Genomic DNA, 17,307 nt, shown 5'->3' on the forward strand with positions numbered 1-17,307 from the left:
ATGGGCAGGTTCTTTCAGGGGGATGAAGAGACGCTGGTTCTGACTCAGAGAGATGAGCTGAACAGAACCTATGTAGAGGACAGCATGCTGCCTCTAAACACTGTTACACCTGTGAGCATGGCTAATTCAAAGGACACACGATCCACCACAGTATCAGCTACAGAAGACAAACATGTCCTAGTCCGGATGCATGAGCTGGGCATTGGTGACTCCGGAGCCGCCAGGACATCTACCAGTGAAAAAGACCCGGGTCTCGTCCATTTAGAAAAGCTAACTGCAACCACAGTAGAGGACAGACCATCTCCTGGTGAGGATCGATTCACCAGCATCTTTGATCAGGAGAATCCACCTTCTAAAGAGGCCGTCACTGACGGAACCTTTAACGGGCCTGGCACCAGCACCACATCATCGGCTGTCTTCCTCCAGGACCCCCACCAATCCAATAAGAAGAAGACATCATACCGGCGGGCTAGAGAGGTCAGAGAGCAATGGTACCAGACACCATCTGAGGTGGATCGGGACCACACAGAGAACAAAAAGGCAGCTGTGAGGAGCAGCAGAACTTCCCAGGAGACCCCACACAGCTTGGCTCCTAGACTGGCGAGCCGTGAGGAGAGAGCAGCAAAGAAAGGGGAGGAGAGAGGTTTGGATGGATCCTCCATCCTCTCCACAGATCCACACGAAGAGGGACTTCCAAGATGTGCCTGGAGACCTGACTCTGAAACCAGTCCCATTCCCATTCTCAGCACCTGGGAGGCAGGCTGGAATGTCACCAACGCCATACAGGTAAGCACACAGATGGCATCATCGCAACATACGTAACTGTATATACTGTATACAACGCCTGTCTCTGATCCTGTGTCACACCAGTCGGGGACAGTGATACAGTATTTTCACCGTACATTTGTAGGAGAAAATAAGCACACATCAATTGGGCTAGCTGCCAAGCTGAGAGTACATGTGGAAAGAAACCAGCACACTGATCTGATCCCATAGAGTATGGCCACCGCTACATTTCACAATTACATCAAGAATGGATCAAATGACAGTGTTCTGATGGTATATAGTCATGCTAATAGCTTATTATGCTGTAAATGTTCGTCCATATTCAAACAGTTGTCTCTGAAAATTGAATAATGGACGTGTAATGGACCAGTGCCTGTGTCCATAGAGAATACATTATGACATTATGCTTCATTATAGCATACACACACACACACACACACATGCACACACACTTTCATATAGATAGATAGAAACACAAACACACACACAGACACGCAAAAATGCACGCATTTCTAGCGGGAATTGAGAAGCATTTACAGAAATGCATTTACATTGAAAGCAATTTGTGTCATGTTTGTGTAAACAACCTGATTTTGATCACTGGATCATTAAATCCACATGCAAGATGACATTCTGTACTGTATGCTACAGCACGTTGGCATAATTATTCCTGGGGTTGTTTATTGATGCTAGTCTGTCTGTCTATGTGCCAGTTTGTTGGTTTGTCTGTTTTGACAGTTTTCCCCAGAGACTGGGGTCCCTGCCAAAACAACAGCTTATATCTCATAGTTTGTAAAATGTCTTACAGAATACTGATCACTTTACAATTATAAACAGTACAACACTACCTCTTTGCAATAATATAATCACTTTATTTCTTCCTTGGATAAAAGGCTTTAGCAAATAATATTACAGTAATACAGATTACAGATATTAACAATTTATTGTATTTGTAATCTTATTCACTGTTTTTGCAAAATGTCTGGCTCGAGACCCAAAAGAGAAATGTGACATTCTGTGAAAATAGCAGATCTACAAGCTCACAACACGCTAGTAGCTGCTAAAAAGTACCGTAGCAACTGTAGCCTATACTGCTTCAAGTCAAGCAGCGTCATCCAATTTAAAGGCTGTACATTATCACATATTGTTTTGTTTTTTAAATATATGTTTATTGGTAGCAGGTTTCAACAATTTAAAACAGTTTGAACATACTTTTTTTTTTCAATTTTCTCCCTCACCCCATCTCTCCCCCCACAGTTATCGTCATAAATGAGTGGTGCAACCACTCCCTTACGGAGCTATGTGTGTGGGTGGGTGGCAACCTAACGCACACACAAACACACATGCAGTCATGCACATATTAACTGTATATATGATGCTTTCGGGTGTGCCAGTACAGTACAGTACAGTACAGTACAGTACAGTACAGTACAGTACAGTACAGTACAGTACAGTACAGTACAGTACAGTACAGTACAGTACAGTACAGTACAGTACAGTACAGTACAGGGACCACCACACGGTAACTCTGTCATTTCTCAACCGTTTCGGACGCGGGGCGGCTTGCCGGAACGTTCCTGTGGGTCTGGAACCCAGTACTCTCAGATTCTCAAAATAGGTGATAAATGGTTGCCAGCTAGAAAATAACCTTTCTGTTGAACCTCTAATTATTCTTTATTTTTACCAATTTTAAAAACCCCATAATATCCTTAAGCCAGTAAGCTACATAGCTATAGAAGGAGGAGTTGGGGATTTACATCCCAACAATATTCTACGTCTTGCTATCAGTGTGGCAAATGCCACATATTGTTGACAAGTAATCAATCCTCCATCCGTCATATAGTCCTATTGTAGCATTGCCTTCATGTTTTTGGTAGAGAGAGAGCCGGAGATTTTCTTGAAAGTTCAAATCCTTTGAGTGATTGCAAAAGATGCAGAATAAACAATCTCATGTACCATTCATCAATGAAAATACATTCCCTGGTGATGAGTGACTTACTGATTGATGCCAGTAGCCTATGTCTGTCTCTGTGCCAGCTTGGTATAATATTTATTAGAGAATGAACTTGCACCAAATCAAATGAGTAAAAAAAGGAAAAAAGCCAGCTCCCCAGGCTATTGCCTAAGATTTATTATGAAAATCAGTTTGGATTTCCACCCTGGTTTTTAATGAAGTAGTCTAAGTAGTCTCTTCATTACAGATTAGACTGTTGGTTAGCTTAGGTAGGAGTTGGCTCTTTGCCACCTGCATTAATTGAACTGTCTGTGATAAGAAGAATAGTGTTTATAAACAAATCTCTTATTGGTTGATTTTCCAAAAAGGCATCTTTAAAATTAAAGATATAAAAAAATCGAATTTAACCTTAGCAAACCACTTTCTTTTAATTACCGGTAATTATATGGAAGGTATTTATTTATTATTCTTCGTTCTAATAAAAATTACAGCCCTGCCAAGGAATGTGTGTGTGTGTGTGTGTGTGTGTGTGTGTGTGTGTGTGTGTGTGTGTGTGTGTGTGTGTGTGTGTGTGTGTGTGTGTGTTGTTTGGACCAAAGTTCTCCATAAAACTGTTTGTCATAGAATGTCACCAGAATGTCTTTAGTCAAGTGCAGCCCTATACTATGGGTCTCCACTAACAACAATCCACTGGAAGTTGGATGCTTCATGTCCCTGAGGATTGCACACACATTTCCTTTTCTATGTTGGTGATGAGCCTTTTGCATTTTTCCCTTGAATTTAAATGGTAGAGGTTTCATTTCTTGTGTTAAAGTCTTCTTTTCATTCAAGTAGCCTAATTTGTTGCACCTGGTGCTGAGCAATTACTGCTGCTTGCAGCCTCGGATAAGTGTTGTTTGCATAGCGCTTGCTTCATATGGTTTTCCCTCAGGGGTAAGTTAAAGAAAAGTTTGGGTATGATTACCAAGTAATCACTCTCAATATTAAATTGAGCTGAAAGGCAGCCATGTTTACTCTCATTCGTAGTGGCTTTTTAATTAGATGCCCTTCCCATCACCATTATGTTTGCACATATACTGAGTAGGGGAGGTGCATTTTGATACTGTTCTTTAATTTGCCTTTTACCTCTATATACAGAGGGTGGTATTGTTTACTTTGTTTACTTCTCCCTGTAAAAAGATTGGGATTTACCGGTAAGTTGATTATAATTGTTTTTTGTGCTGATTGTATTGGCCTTATCCCCGGTTTCTGATTGCTTTCCCCTGTACCATATAGGATGGGTGTTTTCAAATTAATTTAGGTCACCTTTTGTTTTATTGTTAAATAACGGACCAGCTGTAAGTGGCGTAAAAATGTAGACGCTTTTCCGACGTGTCTCTGTTGAAGCCAAAAACTTCCCGAGATTCCTTGCGAAGCATAGCGGAAGCTTGTGAAGCTTCCACGTGTGTAACGGAAGGGGACGTTCGGTCCCTTGGATTGAATTGATACTGCAGTGGCCAATGAGGCATCTACCTTTTTTTGAGGGGCGCTATATTCAGCTATATGTTACGTCATGATGATGTACGATGATAAGAGCACCCCTCACTTCACAAGGGTGAGATTTTCTATGGTAGGGCCCAGGTAAAAAATATATATATTTGCGGAGCCTGCAAGTCGATGGGCGCTGTTGGGACACTTGTTTTACAGCGCTGGCTACTACTAGTAGGGCGGGGTTATGAGGAAAACGCTCTCGCCAGAACATTATTTTCTATTCTCTGCCTATCGCTTTGCAACGTTCGACACGGAAACTCGCTCGTTTTAGCTCAGTCGGTGGTGTCTCCCGTGGCTCAAGTTAGCTTGAGGCGGTGGGCCTCCGTCGCTGTCTAGTTCATAGAGTTATAAACAAGCGCTCCATCAGCGCCCATCGACTCCCAGGCTCAGCAAAAAAGGGAGTCCCTCTGTGCATGATTGTAGTCTTTTCCAGAAGGGGACATTCTTGTTTCCTGTTCCAGGGTCAGTTTCTCATAGGTTCATTTGATTGGATTTGCTTGGTTCCTTGCATGCCATCGGTGTGTGAATGGGTGAATTGATGCACAATCTATGTAAAGCGCCTTGGATAAAGGTGCTATATAAATGCACCATTTACCATTTAAGGTGTTCTGTCAACAGTTCAAATCTGTGGCGGAGCCAATCAAATTAAGCTACGAGAAACTGACCCGCAACAGGAAACGGGAATGTCACCTTCTGGAAAAGGTAGCGGTCATGCACAGAGCCTACATGCTCCAGAAAGATAGGGGAGTTTGTCCTGCTACTGTATGACAACTGCATCAGAACGAGGGCTCTCTCTCTGCTCAAAAATCCCCTTTTGGTAGTGAGTCTGGTGGTGGTACTGGTGGGTCAGAACAGCCTAACAATCCTCACGTTTTGAAGGGCTGTCCAACCGGTTTCCCGAGGATATCCAACCTTAAGGACACGAGTGACAGTGAGGCACAAATTGTGGGGCTCAGTGTTCCAATTAAGGCTTCTGATCCAATTGATAGTTTGGGCAGACATCTCTGTCACAGTTTCTTTTTCTTTAAATTAGAGCAGGCAATTATTTTTTACCCCTTTTTCTCTCCCAATTTTGCCGTTATATGCATATTATATATATATATAGCAGGCGACAATATACAGGGTTCTCGTCTTCTGCCGGTGGTACCAAACAGCCGTTACGTCGGCAAGGGTTCCAAACCCGTCCCTTCTGCTAGAGATGCACACCAGAGGATGCCCCATCAGAGGTCCAGGGCCTCAGGGGGGTGCCATGACAAATCTCCTTCCAATGCCTGGACAGCTGGGATGGGAAGAAAGAGTGTCAAACCCTTAGGTACTGGCTACAGCATCAAGAGGGTACCGAATTTAGGTATGGCAGCATCCCTCCTCATTCTTCCGTATGACCCGACTTAAGCCAAAGGAACAGCTTGCTGTCTTTAACTCTATGTATTTCTATTTCCACATGCTAGAAAAAACAAATGGTGGATTAATCAATCTTAGACTTGAGGCGGTTAAAAATAAAGACACATACTGTCTTTAAAGATGCTGAACACAGATTAGATCTGGGGGTCTATAGAAAGATGGAGTGGTTCACTTCCAGAGATCTACACGATCAGTCAATTAATAAAAGTAAAGTACAAAATCCATCATCATATTCATGGTCTCCTTCTTTGTTTTCCTTGTTTGTCATTTCTGGCTCCGTCTTCTTGCTCTACTTCTTCTTGGCCATCCAGTCAGGGTTTGTTTACCTCCGTGGAGCTTTGTAATTGGGAGCCCAGCCAGGCTGTGCTCAGACGAGTCAGTGAGGAATAAGCTGGCAAATAAACAGAGAGCAAGAGAATTACAGAGAATGGCAGAGAGGAAATTAGACAATTCGATGTCAAATTTCTCCCAAACTCTTTTCATTTCAGGGAGTGACTCACACAAGGTCAAAATATGAATATGTTCAACAGACAATGGTTACAAAAGACTCACTTGAAAGTGTGTGATGCATTCCCATAGTTCTCGCAGCCAGTATCTTTTCTTTACAAACTACCAATTCGTTAAAACAAGTCCTGTGCCTCACAGGAAAAACTATATTTCTTAAAACAATCAAAAAAAAATACTATATTTCTTAAAACAATTATATTTGCTAAATTATCGTGGCATGCACATGTTTGACTTAAAAAACAAACTCCATTAACCTGTTTACTATATTATTATTATTTCCCTTAATCTCCTATATACTTATCTCTCTCTCTCTCTCTCTCTCTCTCTCTCTCTCTCTCTCTCTCTCTCTCTCTCTCTCTCTCTCTCTCTCTCTCTCTCTCTCTCTCTCTCTCTCTCTCTCTCTCTCTCTCTCTCTCTCTCTCTCTCTCTCTCTCTCTCTCTCTCTCTCTCTCTCTCTCTCTCTCTGGCCTTTGCAGGGTATCTTTGTTTTGGGTCTGCCCTATGCGTTGGTCCATTCAGGCTATGTGGGACTGCTGGTGCTGGTCCTGTCAGCCTGGATCTGTAACCACACTGGCCAGCTTCTAGTGTCCTGTCTGTACGAAGAGTACAGGTCTACTTCCCTGTTCTATTCTATTCTGTTTTGTTTCTCTTGACCTTAGTTTAACAATGCATGAACAGGCAGACACTTGAAAGATTCATTTCTACTTAATCTTAAACATTAATTAAATAACAAACGTTATTACGTGTTGTGTTATTTTCTATTTCCATCAGTGCTATTTTGTTATAATTATTTCTGATCATTTATGGAAGGATTTTTAGTTGACATACCGGTATGCAAGAATGTTAACATTGTAGTGGACATACTGTGACATGGCAGTGTAAGTTTAGAATAAATGAATACCCTGGCACAGTTTCATTGATTAATCACAAAATTGAATAGGACCAAAAAGGTTGAAACCAACATTTGCATTTGAACTATATATATATATATATATATATATATATATGGGTTTTTTTTTCCTTTCCTTCCTTTTTTATCAGTGTTGGTTCTGGGCCGGTGTCGAGGGTTCGAGTCCGACACAGCTACCAGGACATAGCGGAGGCATGCTGCCAGGCACTGTGCCCAAAGTTGGCTGGACTGGGGGGATGGGTGGTCAATGTGGCCCAGGTAAAACGCGCGCGCGCACACACACACACACACACACACACACACACACACACACACACACATTTTACAGTTAAACATTTTGGAAAAAATAATAATGGACAACTCCTGCAAACATTTAAGCCAATCTTGATCACATCACATCTATGGAGACTGTACTGATTTGCGTGATGTTTGGACAAAATCTGTAGGAGTAAAAAACAGCCTCCTGGTGGCGCTATAACATCTGAAAAGTTTGAGGCAGACGTTCTGCTCTGGCATCCATGGAGGTGCCAGAGATTAGCTGTTCACAGACAGATGGGCATGCACGCACACACACACACGCACACACACACACACACACACACACACACACACACACACACACACACAGCCTTCGGCTGGTCGGAGACAATAATTAATGAATGTAAGGTTTCCATCTGTCTTGTCTTGTCTGTGTGTGTCCACTCCAGATCATAGAGCTGCTGATGACCTGTACTCTGTACCTGCTGGTGTCCAACAGTCTGCTGTGGGACAGTCTGTCAGGCATGGCTGTTCCCAGATCTGTGTGCTCGCTGCTCACTCTGGCGTGTGTGCTGCCCTGTCTGCTGCTCACTGACCTCAGACCAGTGTCTACACTCAGCCTGCTCTGTTCCCTGGCTCACATAGTCATAAGGTGAAGCAGTTATAACCACGTAAACCCTCAATACTTCGTCAAACTTGACCTTTGGCTCTGTACTTCTTTTTCCCCTCTACTGTCCCCGCTATTGTCGGCGTATGTTGCGCTTCAGAATATGGATGCTAGGCTTCAAGTGGTTAAAGCTATGTCGTACCTGAACCCGGGTCTCCCGCGCAAGTAGTGGTCAGTAGTGGTCCTACCCCAACAGCACGATCTAAACGTCTCAATAGAAGAGCAGGAAGACAACTGGATCCAACCAGTGCAGTTGTGTTGTTTATGAATTATTCTGCCATACAGATTAGTTAAAATAGCCTTTTATTGAAGGTTTTGACACATATTTTGTCGTATTTCATAGCATTTTACAACTACTTCCAAATCAGCCAACACTCCCCACTGACAGGTAGTACTGCGTCTGTTTTTTGACCCCTTTGACCCCAATATTAGGATGTATTAGGATGTTGATATTCATTCATCAGCCAACACTCCCCACTGACAGGTAGTAGACCCCCCCCCCGCAGATAGGACGTATAGGGCCTTAGTCCCAGCCAACATTCCCCACTGGCAGGTAGTTACCCCCCATTTTGATTTACATCAAAAGGGCAGGTGAGCTCTAACACACAATTCAACATTTTGGTTTTAAGATGTTGATATTAATTTTGTATTCATCCTCAGGACCCCAAATCACATTGATACTTTTACTGAAGTAAAAATCTGTGAGTAATCTTTCCACCACTGTGTCTGTGTGTTACGTGGCAGTGTGCTGGTGATGCTGTACTGTGTGAGCCAGGCCAGTCGCTGGTCCTTGTCCTGTCTGTCTGTGTCCGTGGACCCGGAGGACTTTGTGGTGTCCGTCGGCGTGATGGTCTTCTCCTACACATCGCAGATCTTCCTGCCTTCCATAGAGGGCAGTATGGCGGACAGTGGGCAGTTCAGCAGCATGCTGCAGTGGACCCACGCTGCCGCCTGTGTCATGAAGACCACGTTCGCTCTACTGGTTAGCGACTCAAACGGCAACGTGTGTCTATTCCATATTTACCCCCCCCCCCCCGCCCCCATTCCCATTCAAGTCAATGGCAAAATTAACTAAATATGATGTCAAGTTGAGTCAATACATCATCATCATGCATAATCGTCATGATAAAAAGCACGCCTCACTTCACACAAATGAAGCCTTTTTCCCCACAGAATGTTTGCCTATTATCACATGCCCAGAATAGGGACACTAAGGGCTGGGCTACACTGGGGACGGAATTGGCGTGGAGTCTGCTGGGGTCTGCAATGGTACGCTATAATCAATGAAACCCAGCTATACCGAGTGCAGGTGCGGTGCGTGCTGTATTTTCTAAATTTATTTTATTTCCGCATATTCTTTTATCTGCAGAAGTTACGCAGCCCTTCCCCTCGCCTTCAGAGGAAAATAAACAGTAAATACGGAACTCTCCACAGGACAGACAAATTGTCGATGCAGCCACCTGGTCCCCCACCCTGGTACGATTCCGTTCCGTTCCCAGTGTAGCCCGGACATAAGGTTACTGATAGATGGACGGACAAAACAAATGATTGACCAGCCAGGTGAACTAATGAACTGATGAACAGACATGTGGGACAAACTGATTAACGGGTCGTTAATTGGCCTGCTTGATTGATGTCTTCCTCCTCCTCCTCCAGGCCGTGTTGACATGGGGACAGGGGACTGGTGAGGTCATCACAGACAACCTGCCGTCCGACCTCCGACCCCTAGTCAACCTCTGCCTGATGGCCAAAGCCCTGCTGTCCTACCCCCTGCCTTTCTACTCCGCCGCTGAGATACTGCACACCTGTCTGCTCACAGGTACACCAGTGTTTCTCAAACATTTTCATGTCAAGGACACCCAAATTGATAGATATGTTGCCAAATATATATACTGTATATTTGTACAACCCCTATCATGCCAGGGACCTGCATAAGTGAAGGTTTGTGTTGTTATTCTTTTTAAATGTAACGTTCAAACATTGTCAAAAATAGCCAATTGTGTTGAGAGCTTGTAGATAGGCTATTTTCGAATAGTCAAAGTATTGGCTATTCGAAAATAGCCTATCTACAAGCAAACACTTTGACACTAACTCTGGGGGAGCCCGGGATCCAACTGGGAGGTTCAAAGTAAAAAATATTGACACTTTCAAAAATATTTTAGAAACGGCTGGATGGCACTTACACCCGCCGTCTAATGTGAGTGCAAAATCTCTCTTGGAAGAGCCACTCATCGACTTCTCTAATATACGGCAACCTTCCCCGTGTTTCTTCACTAGTCCGATCCAGAAGAACACAGTTTGCTGGCCACTGCTACAGAGCTGATCATGAGGTTATCTTCCCTTCTTCTCTGGAATCCTGCCTCAAAGCAGACCAGAGATAGAAAACTGTCGTTCCCATATGTCATCGCTAAGGACACACGCATCAGTAAGCAGGAACTGGGGATGGCAATGAAAGACCGGGAAGTCTGGTGTGGCATTGTGAAATCCATGATCTCTCGACCGCGGTCGAAAAATGTGATTATTATTACTATTGTGCCTGTTGAACATCAAGTTGATGGAAGTGATTGTTGTCGCTTCAGTGCATATTATTCAGTCTGCCACCGTGTCTTTGGCTTGAAACAAAGCAACATTATGGGCTACAGTAACTGCAGCTCATAAAGTTGAATAAAACATAAACAAACACAGTACTTGAAGACAAGTATACTACTACTAATAAATTTTTTCATACTTGGTTTTGTGCCGTTTCGTGCACCGACAATTAACGATCTAAAAGCAGTCACAGACTCACAACGCATGCCACTGTGACACGTTGTGAGCTTGTAGATTGCCTATTGTCAGTGCACGATACCAGCATGCAACTATATTTAGCTCCAAGTTATCATAACAGAAAATAGAATCATGTGCAGTGCATCTTGGGATCCACATGGGAAGCTCCAAAGAAGCTCCAATATGGATCTAACTTCATGTGACAGCTAACATTATCTAAATGAAATTAGCATCTTGCGAAGTTAGTTAGCTAGCAAACCTTAGCTTAATGAAAGTAGCACTTGCTAAATTTAGTTCTAGCAAAGATTAACATGTTAATGTACTCAGTGAGAGCAGTAGTTGTAGGATTTGGTGCCAATTCAGCAGGAGCAGAGAAGAATTCAGTAGGAGCAGAGAGATGCTCCAAAATCCATTGAACCTGCCTCCCACTCTTAGCCTCGCCCTCTCACTATATTAGCCCCGCCTCTAACTCTTGCTGATTGGATGGGCGCAAGGGCCAATGAAATGTAATGCTGCCTTCAGTAAACATTCCAAGGCATATAAGTCACATCTGCACTCCACACTGTCCGACAGGTCCCAGTGTGCCATCCCACCCCACACATATAGGTGGAGCTGTGTCCTACGCTGGCCTTGTGCTCCGTGGTGCCCTGCTGGTGACGTCCTTTCTGCTGGCCCTGCTGGTCCCTCGCTTCTCCCTCCTCATGGGCCTGACGGGCAGCGTGACCGGGGCGGCCATGACACTCATACTGCCCTGTCTGTTCCACCTGCAGCTGAGGTGGAGCCGCCTCACCTCCAAGGACAAAGTCAAGGACGTGGCCATACTGAGTTTAGGGCTGAGCTGCAGCGTGTCAGGCCTGATATGCTCAGTCAAAAGACTGCTAGAGGGATTGTAGGGATGGATATGCTGCTGGATGAAGGGGACCTGCATGCCATTGCTTTTGATACACAAATTGTGAGCTTGTAGATGACCTGGCTATATTCTCTTAGGCTCTTCTATGATGCAATAATGTTTCCTCGTTAGGGAGAGGCTGATATTATAGGAAATAGGATCTTGTTGGTTGGAAACCTCATATGTCGAAAACCATTACTTTTCAGGATTCCACACTGTATAGTGTCACTAGTGTGATGAACTAGAGCATTTATGGGGAAAAAAGGTAAATACCGTCTGGACATAAGAGGTTTCTGCCCGTCAGCGATGATTTGTTTTGTGGGTTCACATTAAAGAGCAAATCCACAGACTGTATTCCAGCGAAGTGACGCTTGATTGGGAACTTGAGGGCTTAGATTTACGAAGGATCGCATGCACTCCTGTTTCATTACAGAAACCAATGTTATGTTTATTTAAAAAAGAAAAAAAGCACAGATTGTCCTCCTGTTGCCGTTTAGTGGTGCATGCGCGTACTGCAATTTCTCAGTAGCCTTGTTTTGTTCGACAAAAAGCAATTAGTCTTGGTCTTTGTTGCCTAAATGTTTTTGTGGTTTTGCCTCGCTGTGTTCCCACAATGGGGAGAGAATAGAGGAGATCTGTGCGCATCGTTACATTTTTCACGTTCTGCTAAAGTCGTGTGTTAGGCTGACATAAAGTAGACACAGAGAAAGAAAAATGAGAAGCGTGCAGGGGGTGGATTGTCAGATGAGTTGAATAAGGTCAAATTAAATAGAAAGTGATTGAGGAGAGGACAAATTGTATTTGTGCCGTCTTTATTAGTATCCTGGTTTGACCGTGGAAGTCACAATCATTCATTGGAACATTTTATTGTGACTCCACGCGCACACACACGTACACAAATGCACAACTCCATGCCCTCTGACACACACACACACACACACACCCACACACACAGAGAGAGAGCTATGCTACAATGCCCTCATAAAATTGAGCAATGAAAGAAATGATAAAAACATTTTAATTAATTCCCAGCACAGAATAATCCTTTTCCGAAAAGCTCATCACAAAGTTTGCAACCACATTGGGCATTTTATGTCTAAAGTCTTAATAAGCATTACTTGATCATTTACAATAAGAGACAGATGGGGAGGAGGGCGAGAGAGATGTGAAGGACAGACAGAGCACGCACAGTACAATCAGAGTGTTAATTGTATACTCAACAATTGTTTAACAAATTGTGGAAATAGCCAGTGGTGGAAAGTACATTTACTTAAGTACTGTACTTAAGGTATTTTTATTTACTTATATTTCGGCCATTTGATTGATTACTGTACTTTTACTTAACGGAGTAGTTCTACATTGCAGTATTGATACTTTTACTTATGTAACAAAATATGTGAGTATACTTTTTCCATCACTGGAAATAACCAATCTACAAGCTCACCACACGTTGCATAGTGATGCATTGTGAAGATCGATCATGAAAGAGTAATTGCGATCACATCAATTCATATTATGTCCGAAACCGAAAAATAGCACGAGTAGCAGTTATATGTGTCGTTTTGAGCCCCGTTTGGAGCTTCTGGACCTGCTGCTTTTGATGCTTCTTGATGCTACAGTGTGACACTGTAGTACGGGTTCATTTGGTTTTATTTTAAATTATTGTTAAACATCTGCATTACTTAACGTACAAGAAGTCTACATACACAATTAGAGACTGTAGAACCAGTAATTGTTATTTTGATCAACATGGCATTTACCTGTTATCTCTCCTATCGTGCCAACATTAATACAGCATGGAATTGTGGACAAAATCCTATCCAACGAACAATAAAACATTTTTGGGTCTGAGAGGTTAAATCTCATCAAATGGTGGTCTGTGGCTCAAATGCTGAATAAATAATGGGCCTTGATACAAAAAGGGTTGAAAACCTGCACTGAAGTATGGCATTAATTTACAGAAAGACATGAAAAGATAGAACTTGGAGATAAGAGGTTTCTTTCTGCCCGAAAACAACGGTGTAATAATTGTGACTGTATGCCTACATGTCCCCAGACATTTATTTCAGTGGGCAGAGATTGATATTATGTGACACTAGTGCTGCTTCAGGGGCTAATTGAGGTGGAATATTCTCCCTCGTTAGATTGTGAGAGACATCTTTAATTAAAGCGTAGGAATGCTTTTATTTACACTGACAAAGTTTGGCAGTATACCTCAAGTTCAGAGGTATACCCCCACATTCACGCTCTCTCTCTCTCTCTCTCACACGCATGCACGTGCACTACGCACGCACGCATGCACGCACACATGGTATCAGCACTTTTTCTTCCTGATGAGCATTGTAACACTGAATATACTTAAACTGTGCTACGTTTGATATTTCATTATATTTGTGCTTTAGCGAGTGGGACTCTGCAATTGATTTTGACACCTTCTGCTTTGGCAGCATGTAGAATGCATGCGTCATGCCAGTAAAACACTCACTGGAATGAACTTAGAGAGATGACATGCATGGAGACAGACAGAAAGACTGACACACACACACACACGCACGCACACACACACACACACACACACACACACACACACACAGAGAGTCATTGTTACCCAGGCCATTTCATGTGCAGTGAAAGCCAAAAAATATTGCATTCATGGCACTGTTAATTCTGATGATGAAAATACCATAAACCCCATCAATAATCACGCTTTGCCCGACAAATTCTCAATTAAAACTAGACACCGTGAACTTTAGCAGAGACGGGAGATGATTTAGCATTTTTTTTGTGCTGAAATATATCAAGGTAAAAATGTATTGGGAGGCCAGGACATTCCGTCTGATAGAGCTGCCACAGTTCACTGGACTTCATAGATTGTTTACATGCTGACATGACTCACCCCATTCAGATGACGTGAACCCATAGTGTCCCTATTCTGGGCATGTTATAATAATAGATGAACACAGGCAAACATTCTGTGAAAATAACAGATCTACAACCGGAATGCGCCATGGCCCATGATGCAACGCATTGTGAGCTTGTAGATCGGCTATTTTTGTGTAACACCGTTGCAGTGGTGTAAAGTAACTACCGGTAAATACATTTACTTAAGTACTGTACTTAAGTACAATTTATTTTTCAATACTTCTACTTCTCTTCTACAACACCATATTTCAGAGGCAAATATTGTACTTTTACTCCACTACAATTATTTGAAATATTCCTTACAAATTACTTCATAGATTTTGATTATTACAAAACGTATACAGTGACCATTTTGGCCATTTGAAAATAGCGGATCTACAAGCTCACAAGGTCTACTTGTCTACTGGTCTACATTTGAAAACTTTTAATGAGAAAAATGTGTAGGGTACTTTTACTTTTGGTACATTTTGATGCCGATACATTTGTATCATAATACATATTGTACACATGCAGTGAAAAGTGTACACATCTGGTTCCTAGTCTATACACTTTCAGAAATTAATTAACAGTAATTCAAGGCCTCGAGTTCTTTGTAGGTTTATCAATGATTTATGCATTTGTAACTCAGAGAAGAGTACAATTTTGTGCAAATTTGTAGTTAAATTGACGCGGATTCACTGTGTCCCTTATGAGAGGGGACAAAATGCAGTCATAACTGTGACGATAAAGAAAGAGATTTCACCTCAGCGAAACCATGAAGAAATTAATCACCAATGTGTTGGTTTGTGTGCGCCGCCTTTCATGTGGCTTCCTTTCATTTCTTTGCGCTCTAGTCTCAGATAGACCTCTCTTTGCTTTAGAGTTAGACACAGAAAGCTTTAGGTTTCCTGATTTCTTTCCTTTCTTTTCCCTCTTTGCAAAAACATGAATTATCCCCTAAGAGTTTTCATCCACCTGCCAAGCTGACATATACACTATTCTCTCTCTTTCTCTTTCTCTCTCTCTCTCTCTCTCTCTCTCTCTCTCTCTCTCTCTCTCTCTCTCTCTCTCTCTACACTCCTCCTGTTTCATTTTCTCCCCTCCTTCACACTATCCTTTCTCTCATCCTTTTCACAGCCTGCCTCTATCTCTCCTCCATGACGGCAGTACGGCACAAGGATGGATTAGTGTAGAAGAGAGAGCCATCTCTCTCATAAACATGCACGCACGCACGCTGCACGCACACACACACGTGTGCGCTCTCTCTCTCTCTCGCTCTCTCTCAGAGACAGTTGGGGAGGTGTCAAAAGGTGACAAAGTCTTTAAATCACACACCACATATACCAGTCATCCAAAGATTGTGGGTGTACTGTGTACTGTGTGCTGCTCAGTGTGCATGTGTACACATGCTTTCCTTTTTGTGATTACATGTGTTTATTTGGCATGCATGTGAGAGGGAGGAGGGAGGGAGAGAGACACAGAGTATGCACGCACGCACGCGCACGTGCGGGCAGTGGGGTTAAGGTCATCTCATGCAGCGATGTGTCGCATACACAACATGTCAGTCTCTCTGTCACTCACTGAGATGTGAGGTATCACATCTCTCTCACACACATTCACTGGACGCTCAAGCCCCATTCATACTTCCCCGCACGACCGTGTTGCGCGTGGAAAATAGTCCCGACCTACGAGCTGCACAACGTGTGGTGGATGGGACGCGTACTGAGCTTGTATGTCTGCTATTTCTGTCACTCGCAGCACCATCATGGGGACGAAGCTCAAATGAGGCTTCAGTCAAGACTTATATAATTTTGAGATATTTGTACTTTACTTTAGTAGGCCTATGTCAAATTTGTTGTACTTTTACTTCTACTCCACTACATTTCAGAGGCAAATATTTTAGTTTTACTCCACTACAATTATTTGTTACTTTGTAGATTTTGGTTATTTTTGCAAAACAAACCTACTTCAGCCATATACATTTTGGCCATTTGAAAATAGCAGATCTATAAGCTCACAATGTGTCGCGATGCGACGCATTCTGAGCTTGTAGATCTGAGTATTACTACATTGCAGTATTGATACTTTTAATTAAGTAAAACATTTGAGCACAACTATGTTCTCCTCAAATCCAGTCACGTCAGGTTTCCTCAACATAAACCACATTAACCCTGCTGTCCTGTCCCTACTCTGAGCATGCCATTTACACAGTGTAGGTGAAATGTAGGTGAACATTCTCAGAAAGCGTAGGTCTATATATTATGCTACATTTATTGTCCGTCGTACTACACTGGTGCTGTGTGGCAAAAATAGCCAATCTACGAGCACATACTGCGTCGCATCGCCATCGTACACAATTTATTTGTGCGAAACTATGTTTTTTGAAATGCTTGAAAGTGCTTGCTTGTGTCATGATGAGAACATCCACACATGCGGAGACTGCAGCGATAAAGCTGCCTAGATAGATAGATAGATAGATAGATAGATAGATAGATAGATAGATAGATAGATAGATAGATAGATAGATAGATAGATAGATACTATAATATATAGATATCTTTGGGGGCCTTTATTGATTTATTGTGGTACAGTAGACTGACAGGAAACGGGGGGAGAGAGAAAATGGGAGTGACACACAGAAAAGGTTGTCGGGATCGGGAGTCGAACCCGCGACTTGCTGTCAAGTAAGTTTTTATCCTGAACTGGAAAACAACTTATGAAGTGGTTCTCAATCTACT

General features: G+C 42.7%; 1 protein-coding gene across 1 annotated transcript; it reads left to right on the forward strand.

Moving 5' to 3' along the window:
- LOC310876919 (vesicular inhibitory amino acid transporter-like) lies at positions 1–11,672 on the forward strand (the record flags this gene model as incomplete). Its single annotated transcript, XM_083790568.1, has 7 exons — positions 1–786; positions 6,655–6,782; positions 7,220–7,346; positions 7,796–7,998; positions 8,758–8,995; positions 9,670–9,832; positions 11,353–11,672. 7 exons carry the CDS (start codon positions 1–3, stop codon positions 11,670–11,672), a joined length of 1,965 nt encoding a protein of 654 aa, XP_083646694.1.
- Between the last annotated feature and the right edge of the window lie 5,635 nt (positions 11,673–17,307).

The sequence above is a fragment of the Protomyctophum parallelum genome (assembly GCF_964188405.1).
Source record: "Protomyctophum parallelum genome assembly, chromosome: 19".
Lineage (NCBI taxonomy): Eukaryota > Metazoa > Chordata > Actinopteri > Myctophiformes > Myctophidae > Protomyctophum > Protomyctophum parallelum.